This window comes from Wolffia australiana, chromosome 9 (genome assembly GCF_029677425.1).
Source record: "Wolffia australiana isolate 7733 chromosome 9, ASM2967742v1".
Classification (NCBI taxonomy): Eukaryota; Viridiplantae; Streptophyta; class Magnoliopsida; order Alismatales; family Araceae; genus Wolffia; species Wolffia australiana.
The window spans coordinates 9,440,953-9,458,470 of NC_135843.1; the positions used below are offsets into that span (position 1 = coordinate 9,440,953).

General features: G+C 36.7%; 1 protein-coding gene across 5 annotated transcripts; it reads left to right on the forward strand.

The window, feature by feature from the left end:
* Nucleotides 1-277: 277 nt before the first annotated feature.
* LOC144707763 (FAD/NAD(P)-binding oxidoreductase family protein) lies at nucleotides 278-8,353 on the forward strand. 5 transcript variants are annotated; one of them, XM_078581002.1, is made up of 10 exons: nucleotides 278-453; nucleotides 556-655; nucleotides 1,259-1,436; nucleotides 1,817-1,889; nucleotides 1,961-2,140; nucleotides 2,860-2,904; nucleotides 5,095-5,192; nucleotides 6,390-6,487; nucleotides 6,563-6,736; nucleotides 8,025-8,353. In XM_078581002.1, the coding sequence occupies exons 1-10, from the start codon at nucleotides 303-305 to the stop codon at nucleotides 8,194-8,196; spliced, it is 1,269 nt and encodes a 422-aa protein (XP_078437128.1). In that variant the 5' UTR covers nucleotides 278-302; the 3' UTR covers nucleotides 8,197-8,353. The 5 variants fall into 5 exon arrangements, with proteins under 5 accessions (XP_078437128.1, XP_078437127.1, XP_078437131.1 ...); XM_078581001.1 differs by having other exon boundaries at nucleotides 1,259-1,457; nucleotides 8,025-8,351; XM_078581005.1 differs by having other exon boundaries at nucleotides 1,259-1,457; nucleotides 8,015-8,155.
* The last annotated feature ends 9,165 nt before the right edge of the window (nucleotides 8,354-17,518 follow it).

Below are 17,518 nucleotides of genomic sequence, written 5' to 3' on the forward strand. Positions count from 1 at the left end.
ATCTCCGTCATTCGTCCGTAGCTTTAGTCATCCGTCATTCGTCAGGAATGACGGATGACTAATGACGAATGACATACATAGGACCGTTCAGTCATCGGTCAATTGCTACGGACGAAGAAGGATGATGAAATTTATATGACGGATGACGAAACCGTCATCCGTCCGCCAGCTCTAGATGAATACGAGGATAATTTTGTTTCCAACGAATTGTTTATCCAGCGAATAAGAGTTTGCCACCTGGCGAAGTCAAACGGTTAAAAAATGGTCAGAGCGAAGAGAAATTTCCCAACTTTAGTAGGACGATGGCGATCGCGACCATCTCTGGAACCCCTCTTCTACCCACTAAGCTACACATCGTGGCCAGTGGAAGAAAGATTGAAGAAGGAAGAGGACGAGGATCGGAGGCTAGAATGGCCGCCGCTGCCTCCAGAGTCGCCGTTGTCGGCGCAGGAAGTAAGATCCGTCAGAATTATCAAAAGGGCATTGCCTGATTTTGTTTTTCTTTGCATCAATCGTTTCGTTGTTTAATAATCTGTGATGGGTTTTTTATTTCAGTTTCCGGTGCGGTTTGTGCGTCCATGCTTGCCGGGAGAGGGATCTCTGTTACTGTGTTCGATTCTGGCCGGGGCCCGGGAGGAAGAATGTCTCAACGCAGGTGTATTTCTCAAATTTGGCCGGAGTTCTTTAGCAATGAAATTTAAAAAAAAATTAAGATTAAAATTAATCTGGAGATCTCCCATTTGGTGTATACTTCCATAAAATCATAAAATTAAATATCTAGATTCTTCGATGTTACTCTTGAGACTGAGAATTACTGATGTTCTTCATTCTTTTTAGATTTTCAAATGCCCATTCTTGAAGAACCTGTTCTGCGCGCTGATTAGCAAGATTCTTGTAGATACTGACACCGAAAACGTATTTTTTGGCTTTTCAATTCACGATGCTCAAATTTGATCTTATCCCAAGACCTCACATTCGGTATTCACTTCCGTATAATCATAATCTAGATGATTATCTGTACCTTCTCACATTGCTACTGAGAGCTACGGTTATTTATACTGTTGTTCTAGGTTATCTCTAATTTGTGTTAAGAATCATTGACTTCAAAATGATAAGCAAGATTTTCGTCGACGTTGACTCCAAAACATAATTTCTGCGTTTTCGGTGTTAGATTCATAAGTTTTGTTCATAAATCTTTCGTGGGAAATTTAGTTATCTAAATGTCTTTCTTTTTTCAACTATGTGACAAACAATTCAGAGAATCAACCGAGGCTGGAGACCTTGTCTTTGACCATGGCGCCCCATATTTTACTATTGCTAATGAGGAGGCGATGGATCTTGTTACATCTTGGGAGAGGATGGGTGTTGTGGCTCAATGGAATGAGAGGTTCGGATGCTTTGATGTCAGCACATCCAAATTTGTTGATTTGGAGAACGTGAGAATCTATTGGCCTAAGGTTGTCTTCCATTTTTGTTATTAAAGTCGTTATTCATAAGGAAATGTATATAGAGGGTAAATATTGGAGGGAAGAATTACAGGAATCCAAATTTAACAAGAATCTCTGGACTGCCCTCCTTAGGGAGCACGACATGTATTAAGAGGAAACTACTCCCAAGTGAAAAAGCAAGAAATCCCCAGACGTGGGTTGGGGATTTAAACAGAAATATACTTGAGATGAGAGATGATTGTGTTTGTTCATGCCATCATATTGATCAAAGTTATAACATCGATAAATTTATGACGAGATGTTAATTTATTGCATTTTCAGATGCATTCTGGTGCGACTTAAAATTTATTTTCCTTCACCCTTTGCAGGATGGGGAAAAAAAGAAATATGTGGGCGTTCCAGGCATGAATTCTGTTTGCAAAGCTCTCTGCTCCCACCCTGGTTTGTATAAATCCTTTCATTTCTTGAACCATGTCTCTTGAAGATTTCTTCTAGTAACATTCAATTTTCAGGGATTCAAACCAAGTTTCAGACCACTATTGGAAAGTTGGATTGGCTTGAAGGAATGGATTCATGGCTGTTATCTGGATCTGGTGGGGAAAGCTTGGGCTATTTTGATAGTGTGATTGTCTCCGACAAAAGTTTGTTCAGCTCAAGACATTCAACCCTAACAGGGCGCCCACCTCCTTTAGGTTTGCTTCTATTTTCAGAATTAAACATTTAAAATCCTTTCAAAAAAAATTTTAACAATTCAAAATGTTTTGTGATCTTGATCTCCTTTTCCACTGTGTTGGAAAATGTGTTTTCTTTTAGTTCCTTGATTTAATGTTCAGAACCCAAATTCTGGTAATTATGTGAAGTGCATAATGGGTCAGATCTAGTTTTTAGTATTCAGAATTCTATGCGTAAGTTTATGATTGACTCCTTTTGATAGGTTACTCTTGTTGGTTTAATGATCGCAAGGCCCATCAAGGTCCCTCGTGTGATTAGTAATTGTCAATCCGCCTCCAGGTCACTGGAAGCTCCTGGACATAGGACTGAGAGAGGAGGAAGAGAGAAGATCCGAGATGGAAAAAATAGCTTAAAAAGTCGGCTAGGGTTTCCTTATCGTGGTTAAACTAAATACAGGTCTGTATTAGGCCACATTAGCAAGAGACCAAATACAGGTACTATGGCTAGTTGCCCAATGTCTAAATAAGCCTTAAACTGTGTGCACGCATGTGCTGGCAAATGGCACTACTTAATAGTAATTTATGATGTGACTAGTGGGTACAAGAGGGATTAAAGGAGGGAGATATGCCTGAAGTGGAATTGTTCAATTTTTCCGTGAGGAGAGAGCCTGGACTCTTGGATTTTTTAATGAACTATATTATGCATTCTCTCTCTATCAAGTTTTCTTGTGCTGTTTCAGAGCTCGTTCTTTTCACTGGAGTGTTGGAACACGGGGACTTTATCGGTATGTAAAAGTTTGAAAGCTCTCCCGAGTTTCATTAGTGCATTCACTTTTTTGATCTACTCTCTGCTTTCTTCCCCTTGTGGTAACTTTGGCGAGAGCTTCTCATAATGAATTTATCGGAGAATCTCAGACTTAACTTAAAAAAGGAAAAATAAGTAGAGCTGTTGCTGACAGCATTACAGATGAAATGGCATGCACGCCAGCAAAAGATAAACTCATGAAAGGATAGTGCTAGAAACAATGAAATGCGGAGGCCTAGGCATGGTGAATAATAAAATTCTCATGATGGCAGTTCTGGTGCAAAAGAAAAGAGGGGTTAGAAAAATAAGGTTGGAACTTTAACTTGATTTTTGCCAAAAGTGCATTTTGTTCCTTGCTGCATCTAATGTTGTGGATCTACATGCCTACTGTCCTTTCTTCTCTAATTTTGTTGTATGCTTTTATTAGGATTCTGATAGGTTAGCATTCTCACATAGCTGCAGGGCTGAGGAAATGATAAAGGGAGAGTCAGTTTATTGCAAACGGATTATTATTGGAGGCAGGGTTGACAGCACGAAGACTTCTCCTTGGATGAATAATATATGATGTGGCTATTTCTTGACCTTCTTCCTTTGGTTCCTTCTCCTGGTCATTGGTCAAGACAGCTCATAGTTCCAACAGGAGAAGAGAATGCATCATGTTCCTTTGGGAAATCACTATAGTTCCTCAAGAGCATAAATAAACCATTTATATTGAATGTATCCGTGGAAGGTGCCATGAAAATTGAGGTTAAAGGTCATGAGGGTACTAAAGAACTTGTTAACATTCAATAGCCTATTGCTGTGATGAAGCAATAGCTGATGGCAGGGCTGCTAATTTCCCTCTTGAACATTTTTCGACAGGGTATTGGCTTCAACATTCCCCCTCAACACTTACTGCTAAGGCACAGTGTGGTGTGTCTTGGCTTAGAACCCTCAACCTGGGCACTGATGCCATTTTAAGATTGAAGTGCCTACCTCTCTGATGAAAGCCATAGCTGATGTCATGGAGAGATTGGATGTTGCAAAATATTCGTTTTTCAAATTTTCTATCAGAGTCATCTTCAGCTGATTGTGAATGTGTCCGTGGTGGGTGCAATTGCAATTGCCCTACATGTTGTATTTGCAAACACAATGCATACATTGAAGATCATGGCTACAGCTACAATCTCAACTGCACTTGTCTTTGTTCTGATTAACTTCTTCACAACCCTGGGATGATGAATAGAGGGCACAGAATTGTATAGTAATCTGGTTTGTAGCTTTGGGGGTGGTCCAGACGATGTATTGAAATTCAACCAGATATGAAGGAAGATCGAGCACAAAGATGATCGAGTACAAAGATAATACTCAGCATGTAATCTCCAAAGAGAATCTCATACACCAGCTGGTCCACTCTCTCTATGGTTCGGGGATCAGTCTAGACTCTCCACAATGCTAAAATTGAGTAATAACTCACTTTTTTCTTGCCATCATAATCCACCGTCATGTCGCACTTGCGTGAAATAATGTGGGAAGGCATGAGAGATAGGCAATCTCACATCCTCTGGTAGGTTTAATTCCCCATGGGTAGGTCTAATTTAGAGGCATCATTTGCGATATTTAATACCCTAGAATTGATCAAAGATGAGGAGTTGGATACCATACTTGCAGTGGAGATCACATTAGTATAATCCCCTTTTTTTACTATTAAAGAAAAAAGGCTGAGCTAACTCAGATATTTTAAGTTGACCTAGTTGAGCCACCTAATTGACCTGGTTCGTCCGGAGTTGACCATGCTGAGCAGGCTTGGGCCACCAAGTTGATTTGGACTGAGTCGAGCGGAGTTAGCTTTGACCAGCTCTGAGTTGATCCGCGTAAAAAGGAGGCTCATTCACTAGACTAAGTCTAATGGCTGATCGCCTGGAATCCTCGTACTCTGACATAGGAAAATGAAAGCTGATTTAAAACTTATTATGTTGAATGATTTAAAACTGGAGGAAAGAGGAGAGAGAGTGAGAGACAGAGAAAGAGAAAGAAGAAGAAAAAGCATGAGATTGATCCGACACATTACTTTGAAAGTTCCGTATTTTTCATCTTATTTGAAACTTTCTCATTTAAAATTTATTGTATAATTAGTTTCTTTGTTCCATGACTTTGAAAATGATTTATAATAATGAAACTGCCTTGTCAGATACGAACATAGTCCCAAGGTTGGCGGAAAAGTTGCATGATATCCCTGTTCGTCCATGCTATGCTCTTATGCTGTCTTTTTCAGAACCTTTACCTGAGGTAGGAGAAAATATATATTTCTCACTTTCATTTATCCTTAAAGATTTGCCTTTACTGTTTCTACCATTACTGTTGACTTTGAATCGAATCAGTATTCTTTCAGATTAATTTCTGTAATAATTCAATGTACATGAATATATGTTTTAGCATTGTATTTCTTTTGTGTTTACCTGCACAGGTCATCATAAATCTGAAAAATAATATCCATAACATCTATGTCAGCTTCCTTTAGATGACCCTTATAGAAGAGGAAAATTTTACCAGATATGTCTAGTTAATTCATGCTTTACTTCGACTCGTGGAATCCTGAGAAAAAAAAAGGAATTTGCTTTCCACTGAGCTGAAACAATGTGCTGATGGCTCTAGTAAACCAAAGCCACTATTTTCTAGCTATTTGGCTCCAATCCTTTAGTATAAAAATTGAAGATTTAGATACGATTAGAAATATAAAAGTTTTATTCAGCTATGGGTCCCTTTGTGTGCGATTTCTAAGTTTTCCTTTTTCAGTTTTTACCTGCTTTGTGCAACCGTAAACATTGGAGTGTTGTAGTATTTGAATATTTGGTGGCCGGATACCCATAATATGATAAGTTTCAAGGAGGAGGTAATATCTCAAGGATTAATTAGGAGTTTCCATGTATGAATATATATTGAAGGGCAAGTATTCGAGACAAACATTGATTTAGGTTCGTATTTGGAAGGGGGAAAAGGAACGGCTGAACAATGATAGAGATTGACTTGGAAGGTGCCGCCTGAAGATGCAGTGAAGAGTTGACGATTGCAGGAACAGTGATCATCAAAGACTAGAAGAGAACCAATCGGCATGGGTAGGGATTAAATTGGAGGGGAATCAGCTGAAGATCCTATGCCAATCACAGGGGATTGGATCGCTGGATGGTCGAGGTGACGGGACTGAGATGGAGAGGATCGAGCTGGTGAGCCAAGCAGCTGATCTTACCTTGATTCTTAACTGTCTTCCTAAAGGTGGGCCTACAAGTATTTATAGAGAAAGGAAGCTACCCAACCCAAAACATCGATAATGGGCTAAAATGCCAAAGATGCCCTTGGGGGTATAGGATCATATCCAAGAATTTCTTTCTGCATATGTTTATTTTGTGGTTTATAAATACTGACCTATATTTTCTGATGTATAGTTATGAGGAAGACTTTTACACAAGTTTTCTTAATAATTTTCAGATACCAGTAAAAGGCTTTGCTTTCAAGAATTCCAAGACTCTTAATTGGGCATTCTGCGATTCTAGCAAACCAGGCCGACAATATACTACTCCTCTTTCGTAAGATTCCTCCATTGAAGTCTTTTAATCTTGACAATCGTGATTTCTAATTTTAGAAAGTTTTATGTTATCCAGCGAATGTTGGGTCGTCCATTCGACGGCTGAGTATGCTGATGGCATTATTAGTAGGACAGGGCTTAAAAAACACTCCGCCACTGTTCTCTCGGAGATTGCAGAAGAACTTTTCAGAGAGTTTGAAGGCACCGGTCTTGTCAAAACCCGCCCTTTCTTTATGAAAGCTCACCGATGGTAATCTTTTTATCTCGGAGATAGAATTTTTCTTTTATTTTAATAGAATAACAGTATCTCAGATATAGAATTTTCTTTGTTACAGATTTGATATTTATGAGTGTCAGAAGCAATGCTTCCATTTAAAATTATGAAGTGAAAAGATCTTCAGTCATCTGTTCCCTTCATAATTGAGAATAAGAAAGGTCCTTGTCTTTTTTCAGATTTTTATTTGGAACTTGGGGTTCTCAATATTGAACTGTAATGAGGAATACATTTTCTATTGAAAACTTTTTAGGTCGAGGGTCTTAAAGTGAACGTAATCTAAAGACAGGACAAGTATTAACTTGTGCTCAACAGTGTCATATTCTCCCTTGACATAATCCTTTTCCCAGAAAGAGCGTGGGTTAATCCTTGACATAGTCCTTTTCAGTATTTTTCAATAGTCAGCCTTTTTCAACTGACCCGATCACTTTCAGCTCTGTGGGCTAAAAGATTTAGGGACCCTCTTGTTATTCTTGCAATGGAAATCAGACGATAGGGTTGGGTCAAACCTAAGACCTTGCATCTGGTTTTGTAATCTGATACAATTGAATCTGGAGTACGTTGGGTAGGGTTGGGAGATGGCGATGATTCCAATCATTGTCCTTGTTATCATAGTCAGGAAAATTTGTTGAGACGAATCATGAGACGATTTTATATGATGAGAGATTTGTCATCTTCATCTTCGTTCCCAAATTTATCATCCGTGTTTGGTACGAGAGGAATGACAACACAATGATGAGATGATTTGTAAATAGGCGCTGTTGATGATGGTTCATCATCAGCACTGTCATCTCCAAATTTTTGTTGTTTATTTTTGGTACAAGGCCAATGATGAGACGATGATGGGATAGTTCATATGCATGATGATGATGAAGATTCATGATTGTCATTGTCAATCATCATCGCCTCGAATGAATTTAAATCTTGTGCCAGAGCCCTAAACCCAAGTGGAGATAAAAAGATGAAGATAGAGCAATAAGCTACAGATAGAGAGAGAACTAAAAGGAAACCCCTTTTCAACAAGATGAAGCTATAACAACACGCTCCTGTCCCAAGACTTAATGGATACCCCTTGACTCTCCCGTATTTTATGATTGGACTGGCTGTCTAATTACTGAAATACCCTTACAACATGGGGAATTATTTTAGGAAATGGGGGAGGATTAAGACCTCAATAGAACATTCACCTTAATAATAAATTGATTTCTTTTTTCGGGCCAGAAGGTTTTCAATTATATGTCTTCTTATTCTCAGAAAGTTTCAGGGGTAGTGCCTTTCCAGCTTCTGCCATTGGTGGGGAAGATCTGTGTCTGTGGGATGAGAGCAGGCGGCTTGCAATCTGTGGCGATTTCTGCGCAAGTCCAAGCATCGAAGGGGCCCTGCTAAGTGGCCTCAGAGCATCGTCCAAGCTCTCAAACCTCCTAAGTTCCTTATAATCTCTGTCCAACTGACACCCACTAGGCCACTAACTCTCCCTCACACACCCACTCTCTCTCTCTCTCTCTCTCTCTCTCTCTCTCTCTCTCTCTCTCTCTCTCTCTCTCTCTCTCTCTCTCTCTCTCTCTCTCTCTCTCTCTCTCTCTCTCTCTCTCTCTCTCTCTCTCTCTCTCTCTCTCTCTCTCTCTCTCTCTCTCTCTCTCTCTCTCTCTCTCTCTCTCTCTCTCTCTCTCTCTCTCTCTCTCTCTCTCTCTCTCTCTCTCTCTCTCTCTCTCTCTCTCTCTCTCTCTCTCTCTCTCTCTCTCTCTCTCTCTCTCTCTCTCTCTCTCTCTCTCTCTCTCTCTCTCTCTCTCTCTCTCTCTCTCTCTCTCTCTCTCTCTCTCTCTCTCTCTCTCTCTCTCTCTCTCTCTCTCTCTCTCTCTCCCCCCCCCTCTCTCTCTCCCTCTCCCCCTCTCTCTCTCTCTCCCTCTCTCTCTCTCTCTCCCTCTCTCTCTCTCTCCCTCTCTCTCCCTCTCCCTCTCTCTTCCTCTCTCTCTCCCTCTCCCTCTCTCCCTCTCCCTCTTTCCCTCTCCCTCTCCCTCTCCCTCTCTCGCTCTCTCTCTCCCTCACACACACACACTCTGGGTCATATTAATCAACTTGTATGTGTAATTATTATTGGAATAATTGTTTGAGACTCAAATGATGAATATGCAAGCACGATAACTAATATGTTCTATGTATCGATAGCAATGACTATGGGAACAATTGCTCGCATTGTAATGTTTGATCTATGTACTCGAACCAATAATATTTGACTGAGTCAATTTGTCTAATTTTATGTATAATTATAGGAGTGATTACTGTAGACTGAAGAGGTGAATAAGCAAACATGGTAACTTATATGTTGTTCTATACTGTGATATTTAATATAGGAACTCTTGGTCACAGCGAGTTGTTTGATCTATGAACCAGATTTTATAACCCGTATATATATATACATATATCAGGGAGTGATAAAACATTTTTCCATGATCATTTTTTTTTGCCATTGATATTAAATAAAAAGATACTTGAAAAATCTGTGAAAGAAACCCTATGTCTCTACTTTAACATGTAGAGAAGCAAAATTTATCTTTGTGCAGGGCAGAGCCTGCTATCATCCTAGTAATGTTAGGATATCGTAATTTCTGGTGTACTTTATGGAAAGAAAAAAATATTTGATGATATTCAGAACCTTAAAATAAGTGAAATTCTGAAATAGATAGATGGCTGGAAGTGAACTTGCTGCCTTGAGAGTCAGGCAATGCGGAGAAAACCAAACTCATTTTACATAAAAGGGTTCCACATAGTGATTGTCCAACTGATATCCGTCCGATATCCGATATCGGACAACCAATATACGATATCTGGAAAAAAATCGGGACGGTGTCTGATATCGGATATCGGTCGATATCCGTCCTTTAGGACTAGACGGATATCGATGACAGATATCGGGGGGAGAGGGGGAGAGGGGGGGGGAGGGGTAAGGACATAACGGGTATCAGATACCGGTTATCGGATTTCAGTATCCGGGTATCGGAACCGGTATCTGGATATCGATATCCGGTATCGACAGATAAAATAAAAATATCATCACATTTGATGACTAATGTACATCAATGTCGTATGCTTTTGATGTATTTGCAACCTTAGTCAATATATAGAGTGCAAGATTTTTATTTCTTCCATATGGGATAACAGGATTCAAAGTTTAATGTAAACTCCGAATTTTGCTATCCCACATGGAAGAAATTAGAAATTTTGCTCTGTATATATTGAATGAGTCGAACTATACATTAAATGATAAAATAATATTTTAATCTATAGTCGCTATATGTAAAGCCCCTTATAATTGTTGGTTATTTAATATAATAACACATTGTCCAATAAACAGAGCTGTAAATTTCTATTTTCTTCCATATGGGATAAAAGGATTCGGAGTTTGATGTTAAACTCCAAATCCTGTTATCCAATATGGAAAAAATTGAAAAGATTCAGCTGTATATATTAAAAGAGCCACTTAATCAATCAAAAAGCTCCCCAATTACCCTCTTGCCCACGTTGATCCATTCTAACTGTTGAATTATGATGGGTTAATTATATTTTAAATATCCTCTCTAACTTGGATATTAAAATCCGATATCCACACCCAATATGCGATATCATCATCCTCCCTGAGAAACAGAGGCGGATGACGACATCGAGAAGTATATCAATATTGGATATTGGTACTGCAGCAACCGATATCTGATATCGATATCTGTTATCCGGATATCAAAAAATGGATACCGAAAATTTGATTTTTGGTATCCAATACAGCATCCGTCCCAATACCGCAATCCGATATCGGTATTGGGATGGGCGAAGCCTAATTCCACGTACTGATATAAGAGTAGGAAACCCCAAAAGGAATTAGACGTAAACCCCTATCTCTGACCTGCAGCATCTAGACTTGAATATACTTGAATACTGATAAGCTCAAAATTAGGGTTTTACTTCATTGCTGTTGGCTTTTGATTTTAATAAAAAAATTCATAAATTATTCAACAAAAATAAGGATCGTCTCCACATGGAACAATGAATAGGAATTTAATTATTTCAATGATGGTTAAAAAAATGAAAAAGGACACTTGTAAATAAATGGTATAGAGACAAGGAATAAGTCGATTAATGTAAAAAATAATAGATAAGAGATAGTGATATGAGTGAGATGATAAGAAAAGTGATGCAGAGGTTTAAGTGATGATGAAAATATAAGAAAATATGTATATAGAAAAGTATGTGATGATAGAAAGATTTATGTAAGTGGGATGATGGTAAGATGATATAAAATGTGCAGGACATGACAGAAAATGGATGAACCTGATGTGATAATATGGATTGTGTTTTAACCAACAACAATGATGAGAGAAAATAGTGTAAGGCCAGGCCATTTTCCCTAGGTCATTGTGTTCCACAAGGACAATTGAAATTTGCATGTGCAGGTAAGCTCATCTTCATTTTTATCTCATGAACATTGAGGACACCATGAATAGGCATGATGGATCTTTAAATATCACTCTATTTCAAAATGCCAAATAGTGTAGGAAGCAGGTTTAAGGATGATTACTGCAGTGATCTGCGCCGAGGGCATGGATAGAAACAGGGGAGGAAGACAAAGCTATCCTCAAAATTTTAGCTCAATAGGCCTTGTGGATTGTCATATTTCAGGCTTTGAAGTTGGACATATCTTACTCATTGGTTAATTAAATATTCTCCCTCTCCTCACCAGAACCATTGTCATTTCACCTTTATCCATTGATGGCTTTATGAACTTAAAAATTCCACAATATTCCATTTAATGAGAAGCTGACATTTTTCATGTCATCCTTGATCAACAGTTTACAAGACGACACATATTTCTACGTAAAAATATAAGAAATGGCTAAAAACGACTTACATTATATGCCTTATTCCAACAGTGCACAGCCACATGTTGAAAACTGATATAAATATATGTATGTGAATATTATAATAATAATGATATGACATGTTGACATAATTTATGGCATCACATCAGCGTAATTCAGTTCCTTTCACTCATAAAATGACACCACGCAATTGCACCATCACACTTCTACTATTTCTTCATTCTGCACTATTGTGATCTAAATACAATCTTTTATTCTATTTGTGTATGTCACTGTTCCAATTGAAAAGGTGAAAAGGCATCAGTAATCCTTGGTTGTTGTGACATCATGATTTGTGATGCCATGTTTGGTAACTATTCAATCAAATTGAATGGGGACAGTGCGAGGTAAGGAAATAAGACCATAAGGGTCTTCAATAAATTCCACAAAATGAAACATGAGTCATATAAATATAAAAAATATATATTCTGAATTAGAAAAATATTTTGATGAATATAATTTCAAAAAATCATAGAAATACATTCCAACTCAAAAATCTAACTTCTTTGAGAATACGATGGAAATAATCATAAAAATTACCAATAAGCCAAGAAAAATTCGAATATCACTCTAAAAATATATTTTAGTTATCATTTCAGGCTTGATAACACACGTATATGATCATTTTAATGCAGAAATACATATAAATATCATGTTTTCAGTAATAAAGTTCTAATGTACTTTTCAATGTTCTGTAAATTTGTTTTTTCAAGTGCAAATGGATAAATATGACAAATTTAAGGCCAGGTGAAACATTTTTAGTTGTAGTATGGACACTAGTGATGGAAATATATGTGGTCAGCAACCAATCATGCATTCCATATCTTGTTCCATCTTCATTAATAGAACGTGTTCATTATAGTGCACGTGTAACACTTATAATGAAGTCATGAATACATGTTCAGACTTAGTGAATTATAATGAGATTAATAATATGGAGATCACTAGTATGTAAGCATGCGTTCTAAATATTCCTATTCCAAGGATACTCGAGAAGGACATCAGAGTATTCAGATAGAATAACACTATCTAGCCTCACTCATATGACGAGTATGGACGTTCCCATAGCCATTGGTGTGGAGACACTAAGGATAGATAGTGGGTGCTCTTTAGTGGAAAGAGTTCACTGAATTGATCCGCATGAATCCCTGAATAGTATTAAACCAAAATGTAAATCAGGTTGATTCATGTCACAGTTGTGTAAGTAGTCCCTACACTTGAGACACCAAAGACGTCTTGTGGACAGACAGTTGTACTTTGAATATGTCCAATGAGTCTCTAATCATGGGATTCCAATAGTCTTAGTTTAAGTGCAACAAAAAATTCACGAAGATGATTGAGTATTCAAGATGGGATCCTCCACCCTTAGTATAAGAGGTGACAGCTCAAGGAAGACAATGTGATGCAGTCCTTTGACCAGGAAGTGAAATATCAGAGAAGAGTTCTCTGATGATTTCTTAACGCATTAGTACTAACTCAGATGACCCACACGGTTTGACAGTCAACCATACCCTAAGTCATCCAAGCAGCATCAAGTAGATGAGGGACTATACGTACATGGTAGCTGATGATAAACAGGTTCCACGAGTGAGTCGATAGACACTCTTTTTAGTCCTACAGAGCATGAGGTGTAGTTTCGCACTCCACGTGTTGGAGACTCAACCTATCGATTGGGCTATGAATCGATCTGACTTTAATTAATTTCTATGTTGATATAGTTTATTAATTTGGAAGGAAAATAAAGGTTATTGGGCTGCTCTATTCGTTAACTAGAATAATACATACGCATATAGGGTCACACGCAAATGGTCTATGGACGCTAGGAGATATAGTCAAGTTTTGGGGTTTTATGAAAAATACTCACTTGAGGCCAGAATCGTACAGGGGCCTTCCCTTCTTCTCCCTTCTCCCCACACCTCTCTCCACTCCCGATGTGATCGAGATGGCGTAACGACGGTTGTAGAGATTGAATGGGGCTCGGCAATGAGAAGGAGGAGATTTGATGTGACAAGGACGGCATGGATATTTCTACTGGCTGCACACATGAGCAGCTTGACGTGGCTCATTCGAGGATCAAAGGAATCACGGATGTGAACCGTACCAAGGTAATTCATTTCAATGTTTTATCGATGCCATTACGATTTTGCGTAAGTATGTGTTGTGGATCATTTTTATTTCTTCATCCATATCAAGGCCTATAGAACCCAACAACTAGAACAAGGTATATATCATTCCCAAGAACTATTGTGTAGTTTTTTTACTGGATTATCAGGAATGATGAAAGGGAATTGATTCTAAAAAATTATCTAAATAGCTTTGGTTACAATAATAAGTGTCATGTCCTAAGCAAATCATGGTTGTCCTCGAGACTCTTCTTATATAAGGTGTGCAGATTTTATCCAAAAACTAACAAATATGAAAACAAAAATAAAGTTCAAGTAATCAACCTAGAGAATGTTTAAGATGTCAAATGAAGTTTTGTTTATTATACAGACCTCTTTCATTTATTTAAGAATTGCTATAAAAGTTTCATAAATTATGTATAACTCTGTGAGAATGAAGGATTTTTGATGTCTTAGTTTCACTTGATAAAAAACAGTAGAAATGACAATGTTGGGAATCAGATCTGATGAGAGATGAAACCTGACAATAGTACAACCTTCTTTATGGTCACAATAAATTTGTTACAGTTGACACTTTAACCAATGAAGATATGGAATCCAAAAAATTGGTATCCCGTCATAAAATAGATGTAAAATAAAATTAACAAAGACTAAGATCTAAAAACTGCAGATTATATGCACATAAATAAATTATGTCTTTCATTTTTAACCCAGGTCATATTTATATTATCTTGGATTTATATGAAACTAATGTATAAATACATGGATTTTAGTCCTACATATAATATGATTGTGATGTAATAAACGAGTACACAAGAGATATTTTGGCATTTCATGTTGGATGAATTGACCCTTCATGTTGGAGGAATTTTCCCTTATTGTTGGATGAATTGTTTTATCTCCCTTATACATATTAAACCCTTGATATAGAAAATTACTATATCTGATAGGAATATTTGCAGAAGACCATAACCTTAATAGTTTTTTTGGGGTCAGAGAGATATGGAGAAGCCCTAACTTAATGTCTGATTTACACTGATATGATTTCACATATTTTGGTGAATTACTCTATGAAAAGATATAGATATAATTTTAGGGGCGTTTTGTGCCAAACTCGATCTACAGAAAAACTATGAATGATTTTTCCTGCTTTATATCATTTCCTTCAACATCCACTTGTCTATCCCTAAACTCATACAAGACTTGCAAGTAATAAATTATGATCCTCTCATCAATAAAGAGATAATTTTTTAGAGGATTCTATTTTAATATACAAGTAGGGGTATTTTTGTAGAATATATTATAATCCCTCAATTCAATCAAGGGAATTTCTTAACCTATAATTGAGTAATAGAATTTTAAGATACAACTAGAGGTAAAAAGTTTTATAGAATATATTCTAATCCCTCAATTCAACCAAAGAAATTTAAAACTGTTTTTGATTAATTTCTTGAAATATATTCTTTTTTATTTGTGCACTTTTCCACATTTGAGCTTTTTTAGAAAATAATAAAGTTCATTTGCCAAGCCAAATGAACCAGCCATGGTCATTAGATGGGAAAGCTGAAGATAATGTTTAAAACTCATGCATTGAGTAATAAACATCACCCGTCTTCATCCCAATAGGTTAAACTTTCTTACCCTTTATATCCTTATACAACTTAAGTTCTTCAGTGAACCCCATACAAATTTTAAAATTCACCTAATGTAAGTGCATGGAAAATACCTCAAACTCATTACCAAAATATTTATAATTGAAATTAATAAATATTTTTGGGTGCAGAAAATAATTTATCAAAATATCTTAAAGATTTAGACAAACACAAATATAAATAAAATAAAAACTACTTATATTGATTTAATACATAAGTTATTAAATGGTGCCTCATGCATAAGTACTACGATGTTTGGATGTTGTTTGTTTTATATTTTCAAATCATAATCTTATGATTGATTCTACTTATGTATCTATTTTAAAATTAGTATAAAATTTTTCTTATGAGTGACAGTAATTGATGCCAGCATTACTTTTGAGTTATATGAGAGGGAAAGTAAATATCAAATGTTAAAGGTCAAAATATATTGAAATTGTTACGCATATAATATCTCAAATTAAGAACATTTCCTTGTTTTTTATTTCTTTAACTATTCAACTCTTCTTTCTCTCTGACCTTTCCATTAGTCCTAAGGACACATTGTGACCAATCATTGCACAATGGATAAAACAATCAAAATGTCATTAGTATATCAAATCACAGATCCTAATTGATATAGTACAGAAATAACAGGGAAATTTACATTTTTTATGCATTTAAATAAATATAAATGTGTGCTATCAATATTCCAGTGATTAAACCAATCTTTAGAGTGATATTCTGATTTTTATGGATTTAATCATATTTTTAAGGATTTTATGACTTTGTATTCTTAAGAACACATTTTTTGCTTTGGGGTATATTTTTATGAATTATTTGAGCTATATACAGGGAGATATGAATTTTCTAAGTTAGAATAAATGTTTTCTTATATTTTTTATTTTTTATTTATTTTACAATGATTTTGTTAATATTTTTTACCTTGAATATGTGTCGTGTCGCCATTTGATTCGTCAAATGGTGACCAATCACGAGTATCTGCTTTGCCTAGATGTGCTAATCATTGTGAAAAGGCTCAAGTATGGCATTGTGAATCACAATGCCATGATGAACTGATCATTCTCTGACATCTGATGCATTTTATTTGCATGAGGCAACGTGGACCAATGAATTAATGAGATGATTTTAATCGCCATGAATGTGATTCGTGATAGTTATTAATGCATAAAACATGTGATTTTCATTGAAATAATTCAGCTATTCATGTGTTAGGAATGGCCCATCTTGCTTGGTCCCACATGAAATCATTATTTTGATGAACTCTTGGGAAAATTGAGAAAGACACAAATGAGATAGAAGCTCTAGTTTCTACACATCAGAAAGGGCATATATTTTCCATGGCACATCATCATACCCATATTATTGTGGACTTTAACGGTGTATTCAATACCCCTCACCACTCTACAGTCCATATAACAGATATGTAGAAACTTCCTATTGACTGGCCTACTTGAGAGTGCTCAAACTTGTCACTTAGTCTCTTAGCTCAAAGCATGTTGATTGATAGATGAGTGAGCCCTAAGGATTATGAATCCCATAAAAGTCCAATACATGCTTCAAAAGGGGTTAGTATAGCATATGATTACAAAAAATTTGACGTTGTATCTTTTGTGTCAACAAAATATGGTAAATCATTTTTCCACTTCTTCAATATAGTGGCATAATTTGTACTTACACTAGCTCAATATGTCCACGGTGATCTACTAACAATTAGGACCAAGAAGAATAAATGCCTAGTACAACACTTGGCTATTTGATTTCCCCTTATCTAGTCTTGCCACTTTCATGCATTATTGCCTCTAGCTTATAGTGACCTAGATACTAACATGCCACACAGGACTAATTTTTTTAGTCTCATGGTCTCCCACTAGTTCTATTCTATGATTTCTTAGTGACCAAACTGAGAATGAGCGCAGATGTCCCCATATGGAACCTCGTGCTAGATGGGACTTCTTCTTAGCACTCCTCTTGGGAAACGTGTAGACAACACACCTTTAAGTGTTATTTGGGGAGAAGGAACCTCATTAAACATCCCACAATGCTCATGAGATTATCTTTCTTCTCGTGGAAACT

Coding starts and splice junctions, on each gene's coding strand:
- LOC144707763 (XM_078581001.1), top strand. CDS start 303: ATGGCGATCGCGACCATCTCTGGAACCCCTCTTCTACCCACTAAGCTA. Junction 5,193..6,389: donor TTTCAGAACCTTTACCTGAG/GTAGGAGAAAAT, acceptor AATAATTTTCAG/ATACCAGTAAAAGGCTTTGC. Junction 6,737..8,024: donor TTTATGAAAGCTCACCGATG/GTAATCTTTTTA, acceptor AGAAAGTTTCAG/GGGTAGTGCCTTTCCAGCTT.